The 9,815-nt window shown below is 49.5% G+C and overlaps 1 protein-coding gene across 1 annotated transcript; it reads left to right on the top strand.

The window, feature by feature from the left end:
• Positions 1 to 138: 138 nt before the first annotated feature.
• On the top strand, positions 139 to 6,164 carry DRG2 (developmentally regulated GTP binding protein 2; the record flags this gene model as incomplete). Its single annotated transcript, XM_010079576.1, has 11 exons — positions 139 to 228; positions 1,387 to 1,447; positions 2,118 to 2,208; positions 2,641 to 2,713; positions 2,865 to 2,955; positions 3,149 to 3,246; positions 3,854 to 3,930; positions 4,382 to 4,470; positions 5,392 to 5,450; positions 5,865 to 5,918; positions 6,002 to 6,164. Coding segments are annotated over 11 exons (870 nt in total), but the record flags the coding sequence as incomplete, so codon positions are not given.
• Positions 6,165 to 9,815: the final 3,651 nt, after the last annotated feature.

The raw sequence follows: 9,815 nt of genomic DNA, 5'->3' as shown, positions 1-9,815 counted from the left end.
GCATCAGTCCCTTTGCCTGGAACAGCCACAACACGACCTTTAAGAGCTGAGGAACGCTTTGGTGTTGCTCGTTTTGCTGCACGTTTACCGCCACTTTGATTTGCTTGTCTCTAGTGATGCTGATCTCTTGCATTTCAGTCCACGTTTCTGAGTTTAATGACCTCAACTGCCAGTGAAGCTGCGTCTTACGAGTTCACCACCCTGACGTGTATCCCAGGAGTCATAGAAGTAAGTGGGATTCTTCTCCCTTCACCATGGTAATGATGAGAAACCCAGACGCGTAAATGTGTCTGTTCACACCGGTTACACTTGTGCTGTCCCTCAGTCTCTGCTGATTTCTACTTTAAACTTTAGCAAGTCTTGAGCGCTTGCAGTATCGTGTTTTCTGCAACCTGCAGTGCTGATTTAGCACTTCCCAAGGCTGCCCAGCTCCTCAGGATGGACTGCCTGACCGGGGTTTCATGTGCTGCCGTTCCACTGACCAGAGCAATACCCCAATTCTCAGCTGCATTTTTTATAACCGCTATTGGCACCATTGACCAGATGGCTGGGAACCTTGACAGATTTGTTTTTAATGAAGCTTTAAAAGAGGCAATCTGTCCTGTGATCAATTTGGAAGAAAAATACAACTATTCCTGTCCTTGAGGAGTTTTATTAGTGGTGGCCTAAGCATCCATCAGTAAAGCAAATGATAAAGGGCATCAAACTGGAAAGTGTCAAAGAGTAATGAGAAAATTTGAGTCAGAATTGAAAGCGGAGTTAAATAATTAAAATAACTGTATTGGCATTAAAACAAATACAAATATTGTATCGCATCCAAATGCTGCCATGAGCTGCAGTCAGTCTCTAAAGCCGTTGCTGAGGACTTCACTGTAACAACAGCTCGAAAGCTAATGTCCCTGCAGATCCCGTGGATGAAAGTCTCCCGTTATTTCCTGGTGCTGTAAGACCTGCAACATGTCTGAATAGTTCTGATCCATCTTGGTAGGAGATGGTGGCACTTACTTGTTACAGTGCTCTCTCGTTAAACTAAGAAAAGTTAGGGTTTTTTTGGTTTTTTTTTTCTTTCCATTTCATCAACTGGGGATAACAGGACTCTTGTACGGTGCTGTTTTCCTGGAGCTTTGTCAAACTTCAATCGTGTGATGCTTTAGGAGGTCAGGACGTGACCAACAGTATGTGTTGGATGCAGCTTCATGAGAAACGCTCTGGAGGTTCCCTCAACAGAACAGCCATCAGCTCTGTGCAGAGTTCTCCTGCTCTGTCGGGTTCATTCAGTTCCACTTCCTGCAGGCTTTGCACCCCAGTGCGTGTTTGGGGCTTTCGAGGCCACTCAGGTGCCCTGCACAAGGCTTGCAACTTTCTGTCCTTCTGTTTCCTTTTCAGTACAAAGGAGCCAACATCCAGCTGCTGGATCTGCCTGGAATCATCGAAGGAGCGGCACAAGGTTGGCTGATCTCTGTGTTCGTGTAAAGTAAGGCTCTGCCCTCAGTAGTGTGCCTGGGTGTCTCAAACATTAGCAGGGTTCCTGGGCCAATAGTTCCCACCTTGGCTTTCCAGATTTTAGAGTCCTTGATCTTATGTGAGGCACGATTCCTCTCCCTGAGCCCATGTAAGGTTCTATATGTAGCAGAAAGATGCTTTTCTGGAGGTGGGAGCCAAAGCAAGCCAGTCACTTCTCACCTTCTTGTGTGAGTGTTATCTTGCTCATCTGTTTTCTGGTACAGAGGAAATCTAAAGAAAGATGCTGGAGAGGCGGAGGGAATTACAGCTAAACAGTAACCTCTTTTGACTAATTTCCTGGGTTCCTGCCAGTCCTCCTGTGACTCCTGATTCTGGGAAGAGGTGTTGGCTTGTCCCTCTGCTTCGTCATTGCCCAGATTGGCTGGTCTTGTCACAAGATGCCTTAGGAAACTCTGGAAAATCTCCTAGAGGTCTTTTTTTTGAGGGTCATGGCCTGATTAACAAGGTCTCACAGCAGCTGACTACAGCCCGTAAAGCACTGTAGGATCTTTTTCCTTGCTTCCAAGCAGCTGCACAGGGCAGGAATCCCTGTCTGCTGCAGAACTCATGGGTGGTTTCTCTCCCTGATGTCCATCTGTCTCCTCTCTTCCCAGGGAAGGGCAGAGGTCGGCAGGTGATCGCTGTGGCCAGGACAGCAGACGTCGTGATTATGATGCTGGATGCCACAAAGGGTGAGGTACAGAGGTGAGCGTGTGCCGCTGGGCACGTGGAGCTGTGAGGGAGATACAGGGGTTCCCATGTGTCCAGGAAACATGCCAGCTCCCTGAAGTGTTGTGTCCTGTGCTGTTGGGGGGGTAGTAATTAAGCGATTGAGTGCGAGATGGAGGCTGTACGCCATTAGAAGCATGCTAGCTAACTGGGAGCAGCATTTACAGAGCTCTCTGCAGATCTCAGGCTGCGCTTCTCGGCTGAAGGATCATTCCCAGAGGATGGCTGTTCAGAGGCGGGGATGTCAACCTGGATTTCTCCCACAGACTGTCCTGTGTTAGCTGTGGTTTTTAGGTTGCAGTGAAAGCTTGTGGCCAGGCTGTGTCAGTGTGATAGTCAGAAAGAAGGGTTTTGGGTGTCACCTGACTGTCCCAATCTCACAGGTACTAACGTGCAGTGTCCCTGCAGGGCGCTGCTGGAGAAAGAACTGGAATCTGTAGGAATCCGGCTGAACAAAAGCAAACCAAATATCTACTTCAAGGTGAGGTTTCCTGGGCTGCTGCAAGCACGGCACGTGTCTGGCTGCCTGCTCAAGGCCGAGGTAGCTGTGTGCTGCCCCTTGTGTCGGACAGACTGGCGGGGCTGTGGGTTTTGCAGACTGTTCTTTAAGTTGCTTTATTGCCTCCCTGGAGCCGAAGAAGGGAGGAGGTATCTCCTTCAACTCAACTGTCACGTTGACTCAGTGCTCCGAGAAGTTGGTGCAGCTCATCCTCCATGAATATAGTATCCTTCCTGAAGAGGGGAGGGAGACCCTCGAGCCTCAAAGCAGCAGCTCTTGAGTCGTGGTGCCTGCCGTGGGACTGCCTTGCTGTGTCTTGCTGGGTTGAGAACAGAATTTGACGAGCAAGCTCAGCCTGTTGGCTGACAGCGGTGTGTAGATGTGTTGGGATTTGGGCCTTGACAGTGTTCCCTTCAGAAATCTTCAATGCTGAGGTCCTCTTCAGAGAGGATTGTTCCCCTGATGAGTTCATTGACGTGATTGTAGGCAACAGAGTCTACATGCCGTGCCTCTACGTGAGTATCTCAGAAACGACCTGCCTTCTGCAGCACCAAACATCTCTGTTCTTTGCTGAAGGAAACACCAGGTCTTCCTGGTTCCTAAAGCAGTCACGATCTGGGGTCTGAGAGGTGGAAAGCGCAGCTCAACAGGGAGCTTTTATAAGCCTTGTGCAGCTGCGTGTTCCCTGTGCCCTCTTGTGGCTGGCTGCCTCGGAGCAGCGCGAGCTGCCTGTCCTCCTGGCACGGGCTTTGCTCCCGTGGGGCGAAGCCTTCGGTTCCTGAGCTGCAAGCTCTGCCCTTGGGTTTGCACCACTGGTCCCTCGGGCCAGAGGTCACTTAACGGCTGTGGTAGCGACTGGTCTATAGTGAAATCCAAGACACTGGAGAACGTGTCACAAGTCATCCCAAAGGGAGAACTTTAAAAAGCCCAAACGTATATTTAGACTTCCGAATTTCAACAGTTTATTTTACTACAAGCCTTGGCCTGTCCTCTGGCTGACAGGATCTGAGCTGGTTTCAGAGGCTCAGACTACTTTGTTGTACCAACGTTTACCCATCTTATTTCTTTGTAGTGTTGCTGAACTGATTTCCTAAAGGCTGTGTTGTTTTTCCTTTGACCTAGGTTTATAACAAGATTGACCAGATATCTATGGAAGAAGTGGATCGCCTTGCTCGGAGACCCCACAGTGTTGTGATCAGGTAGGAGCCTGTCATGCTGTCTGCTGTGCTGGCCCAGGTGCTGTGGAGGTTCATTTCATCCCCTTTCTCCAGCTTCTCCCAAGAAGTGGCTTCTCCCAGGGCTGCCTGCAGCTGCTGGGGTGAGAAGCAGAGCCGCTGTGCAGCTTTTTCTAGTCTTCCTTCCCCTGGAGAGGCAGGCTGCTCGGCTTCTCCACGCTGTCTGAAGGCCAGAGTGAGCCAGTCTAGCTTGTTTCCTTAAGTGCCGATATATCTGACTGGGGCATTGCCGCTTCAAAGCTGCTTGTCCTTCTGAAAGCCCTATTTACTGCACCTTGTGTTTTTCCTTTACTGGTCTCTGACATTAAAGACTTCCCCTTATTCCCTAGCACTTTAATAAGATGTTTCACCTTGTTCTTCTGGATCTCTAAATCACAACAGCAGTAAACACGGAGATATTTGTGGTGTCTTGCAGCTGTGGCATGAAACTGAACCTGGACTACTTGCTGGAGAAGCTCTGGGAATACCTGGCACTCACCTGCATCTACACAAAGAAACGAGGACGTAAGTGACCATTATCTGAACGGAAGTTTTGAAAGGCCCAAAGGGCTGCTGCTCGTCAAAGGCAGACAGGCTGCCAGTGGGGCTTGGATCCCTGGCTGTTGGTGATCTCTAGTATCTTGGAAGTGCTGCAGTTCTGTTTTCCTTAAGCAGCTCTCAGCTCTTGGGAAGTGTTTTCTGTTCCATCTGATCCAGCCATGTGCATATCCCACCCCAGCCCTCCTATTCTCTCTGCACTGGAAGAGCTGAATTTTCATAAGATTTTGCATGATGATATGGGGAAATGAAGTTTGCAAGTTCACAGCTTTCTTCTTTATTACGCACTCTCTGTGATGAGCTGCTCAGCCCATCGCTACCCAGAAGAGGTCTCCTCTTCCTACTGTGAGAGGTTTGGTAATTTCCATGTCAGGCTCCCGAGGCTCAGGAGTGCCTTTGATCCTCCTTTTGCTTTGTAGTTCTCTTGCAGCTTCTCCCAGTGATGAAGGCACATCTCTAACTTGTTCCTGTTTAGTTGTGAACAGCTGTGACTCTGAACTTGGGTGAAAATTAGAAGATTAAGGAAATTTCTATGAGCTTGTTAACCTATGAGATCTTGGGGATCTCACAGAAAACCTGGAGTAGTTTGGTTTTATTTGAGCAGGTGTGTTTTCACTTGGGTGGGTTTGTTTGTCCTAAGTTGAGTATTTGGAATGGAGTTGGAGCAGGTGGATTGCGAGGAAGCTGTTGACTGTGTGACGTGGGTAACCGGACTGGTGGGTACTGGAGTGTCTGCAGCACTGGTACCTGTTCTGGCTGGGAGCTGGCAAGTGTACCAGGAGGAGGGATTTGGGAGTTTTGCACAAGGCAATGTGAGATGGCGTCAGCATGTTACAACACATTGGATGGAAAACCAATGCTTTTTCTCCCTCTCTTGCTTCTCCACAGAGAGACCAGACTTTACAGATGCCATTATTCTGCGGAAAGGGGCCTCTGTGGAGCATGTGGTAATTTCTCTGCATCTTTTATGTTTCCTTGTCGATAGAAGGCAGGTTCCTCCTGGAGCCTGCTATGATTTGTGCTTCATAAAGCTCGGGATATGTCAGTTGGGTTTCTCCTTTTGTTACCTTTACTGATTCCATCTGTCTCAGCTTTCTGTCCTGGCTGCTATGAAAGGTTAAAAAAAATTCCGTAATGCAGTCCAGTGAAAAAACATTTGGAAGCAGTGAAACAGGGCTTTATGCACACTGGTGATTCCTGTGTGCCTGCTCTGCGTTCTTTCAAGTGCTGTTAACTGGCTCCTAAAGTCACTGGTGTAATTTCTGACATCGACCTGAGTTGCTTCTAGTTCCTGGATATTGAACAAGTTGTTTGCAAAGTCGTGTCGTCGCCCTGCCTCACGTGCTGTCTCTGTCTTGCAGTGCCATCGAATTCACAGATCGCTAGCCAGCCAGTTCAAATATGCCTTGGTGTGGGTGAGTGTTTAACAGCAAATTAAATCCCTCTCCTCGGGGGTCTCTGGTCATCTTCTAACCCTTCTCCCCTTTTTGCTTTGAAGGGGACAAGCACAAAATACAGCCCTCAAAGAGTGGGCTTAACCCATATGATGGAGCATGAAGATGTCATTCAGATTGTGAAGAAGTAACCCCCTCTGCTGGTGCCTGGCCTTGTCTTTAATCACTAGAATTGGAACTGACCGCATAAATGCAAAACAAAACACACACAAAAAAAAAAAAAAGGAAAAAAAAAAAAGGGAAAAAAAAAAAGAAAAGGAGAGACATGTTCCACAGCCAAGAAAGCTTCTGTGAAGCTCCTTCTCTTGGAGAAAGGCAGAAAGTGAGGCTGCTGTGCTTGCAGGTGGGGATGGGGAAGATGGGTTTCCATCTTGAAGGGTTTCAGGCAAAGTAATGTTTCTTAAGGAGCCAATCCTTCTAGGACACAGTTCCCGCAGCCAGCACGTCCTGCCCCTGGTAGGGTTTGCATCTGGGTCCGTGCGTTAACCTACCTGTGGCTTGCTTCACTGGTGGGAGGTTTATGGGTTTGTGTGAACAAATCCGGCCCCATGCTTTGGGCCAGGGAAGCCAGGACTGAGAGAACATTGCTGATGCTTTGCTGCTTATCCAGTCACTTAATTTAAGCATTGATCTGAAACAGAAACAAAGTTCTCCCTCCCCTGCTCGTTGGACACGTTGTCTCTGCAGCTTTCACCTTTGGAGGCTTCAGTCTTGGCATCTGAGACAACCCCTGGTGAGTTTTTAACGGTCCCACCTCAATTAACACTAAAACGTGGCATTCTGTGCCTCTCCTTCGCTCCGCAGTAGGGTTTGTAGGGCATCCTGGTCCAACCGGTACCGAGAGATGAGAAATTAAACCTTGTTAACGATGATTAGCCTGACCAAACCGCAGCAGGGTACGACCAAAGAGCCGTAGGCTGCAGCGAGGATTCACTTCTGACATATCGCTCGTCCAGGAGCTGTCTTGGGAGTTTGCTGCTTTGCTCTTCTCCTGCCTGTTAGTACCCAAGGGGATTGCTGGGGATCTACTTCTTCCTCAGTCGTGCCCCTGAATTCCAGTAACAGCTCTTGGAGCTCACAGTACCATCCCACGCCATGGGTTTTACCCCAGCCCTGTTCAACATTGTTGCTTGTCTGGATATTTTTTCATCTGAAATCTGGAACTTTTCTAATCATGCTTTTTCATTGAGTACTGACGCTAAACAATTCAGAGTGCCTGATAGAGAACAGCTCTTTCCTTCTGGGATCAAGAGCTGCCAATAGCTTTTATTTTCTTTCATTGAAAAAAAGACTTTGGTCTGACGTGGATTGTTAACTGTGAGGACGGGTCTGATCCCAAACCCATCTGAGCAGGGCTCCTTCCCTCTCTGTGTTCCTCCCCACCCCTCGCAAACCAAGCAGAAATGGAAGGATTATTTTATTTGAGAAAATAAAAGTTGCTATTTCATGTGAACTGTAGGTGTCTGCCTGCGGCGGGTAGACGGTTTGGTGTGTTTTTCTAACTTTTTTTTTTTACCTTTGGCCACCTGAGGAATCCTGGCTGCTGTTGCAGGAGGTTTTAGGGGGAAATGGATTGTGAAGTGGCTGCAAGACGGCTCTGAGGCTGGAGGGGGCTTGATGAGGTGTGGTGGGAGATAAATAGATATTGCACACAATGCCCAAGCTAAGAAGGTGACTTTGAACTCTGCAAGTCCCCTTTCCCTCTTCCTGGCTTTGTTCACAGCTGGAGCGCAGAGCAAATCCCGACCGCAGTGGCAGCTAGCGGAGAACGAGCTCCAAATTAGCCGCGTTCTGGCTGCAGAAAGCAGGCGCTTCTCAGTGTGAGTGGGGTGAGATGCTGTTCCAGCACATTAACTTGCCCTTTACATTTCCTCTGAAGGTTGCACAGGCGGAGCTGCCCACACAAAGAGTTCTTTTGGTTTCATTTTGTCCCTGAGTTTCTGACTTTTCACTCCCAACCCAGGAGCCTGCCAAGCCACCAGCACGCGACTGGGCAGCCAGAGCTGCTGACGGAGCTTCGGCCTCAGGCCAGGTAGCGCGTGGAGCTGGGGAAATGGTTGATGTGTGAGGCTGAAATGCGCAGTATTACCTGCTAAAACACGTCCTTGGTTAGTTAGTGCCTACCTCTCAGTGTGTTCGGGTCTCAAATTGACTAGTCTAACATGCCACTGTTAAAAAATCCCTCTTATCTAATTAGCCTTCATCTAGGAAATTGGGCATTTTATCCTGTTCAAAGTGAACGGATACATGATTAAATTTGGAATGAGGATGAAGTAAAAATAGTTTAAGCCACAAGAAGCTAACTTCTTTTTTTAGTGAGAGGAGCTTTTTTGCAAGCAAGTTTATAGCTGCATTTGGAAACGCGTGCCTTTAATTGCAGCGCTCGTTCTTCCAGACAGCTTCCCTAATTGTTCTGCATGAGCATTAAAAGCTGCGAACACTGCAGTTCAGTGCAGGAGCAGGTTTGCCTGAAGATCTCTCTGAATCCTGAGCAAGCAAGGTCCCAAGGGCAGGGCACAGATCTCCTGCAGCGTCAGGATTGTACCGGAGCCTTCTGAGGTTTGTGGAGTTGGACAGACCCCACATTAGCTCCACAGGGGAGCTTGCGAAGGGAAACATGTTCAGAGCCTTCTTGCTGAGCGTGTTTGGAGAAAGGCTTTCTTCTGCCCAGGGGGGACGGTTGCAGGCAGGAGCTGTGGGTTTGCCCCCCAACGCTGCATTTTCTCCGCTGTACGAGTGCAAGCTTGGCTGGAGGATGCTCAGAGCAAGCTGCCTGCAGCAGCCTGGCTGGTTGGGGTCCACTCTTCTGTGCGGCTTTCAGCCGACTCCAGTTCCATCAGCACCGTACCCCAATCCCGGAGGGCTGCACTCATCCTGCCCCATCCTTGGGCCTGCTTTGCGCAGGGTGTGCAGCCGTGCATCCCCGCTGAGCTGCGCTCTGGGCGCGAAGCAGATCGGCTTTGCTACAGCCCATCAGCCGCCCTCCATCTCGTCCTGGAAACAGCGGCGGCCCGAGGCATGCTCTGCTTAAAATGCCTGTTCCAGGCAATCGAGCAGGTTTGATTGGCTGAACGCTCCTTTTATAATTTAATTTAGTCAGGAATCGTTTGCAAGGTAATAAAAAGAGCTTCTGCCTCCAAATGCATTCATTTAATTCAATGAGAGCTGGTTACTGCGGCGGGCTCGCCTGCGCCAGCTCCCCCCAGCCCATCACGCTGACATCTGAAAGCGCTGCTCGGGGCTGTAGATAAGAGTCACGATCCGCAGTGACAGCTTAATTGTTTCAAACGCTGACAAGGGTCACCCCAACCAGCCATCGTGCATCACGCGGGGCTGGCTGGGGAGGCTGCGGAGAGGAGGATTTATGGCTGGCAAATAGTTTAGAATTCCTCTGGTTGCGCCTGCTAAATGATGAACCTGCCCCTCGGGGCTGGGGGCTATTGATTGTAATTTGCAGTTAAGCCCTGGCTTTCTGAGGAATCAGCATAATAAATACCCACCGCATTACGGTGGGATGGGCGAGGAGGAGGAGGAGGAAGGGGAGGTTTTCCCGCTCGGCTCGGGCGCTGCACTGCAGCTGGATTCTCTCCCTGCCCCTGGGTTTGGGAGAGCTGCGGGCTCCATCACTGCTGGAGAATGGTCTCTGGGTTGGTGTGATGGAGGATCCCAGGGTTGGAGAGGGGAGGATGAAGCTTTTTGGAGGCTCTTGGGCTTGCTGATCCTTTGTGGGGGTGGGAGGAAATGCTCTGCTGATCCGAGGGGGAGAGGGTGGTCTGGTATTGTCAGGGTGTTGCCATGGGCTGGATTCATAGAATGAATCACAGAATGGTTTGGGTTGGAAGGGACCTTACAGCTCAT

This window comes from Pterocles gutturalis, unplaced genomic scaffold (assembly GCF_000699245.1).
Source record: "Pterocles gutturalis isolate BGI_N339 unplaced genomic scaffold, ASM69924v1 scaffold11814, whole genome shotgun sequence".
Lineage (NCBI taxonomy): Eukaryota > Metazoa > Chordata > Aves > Pterocliformes > Pteroclidae > Pterocles > Pterocles gutturalis.
This window is presented reverse-complemented; position numbering and strand designations above follow the sequence as displayed.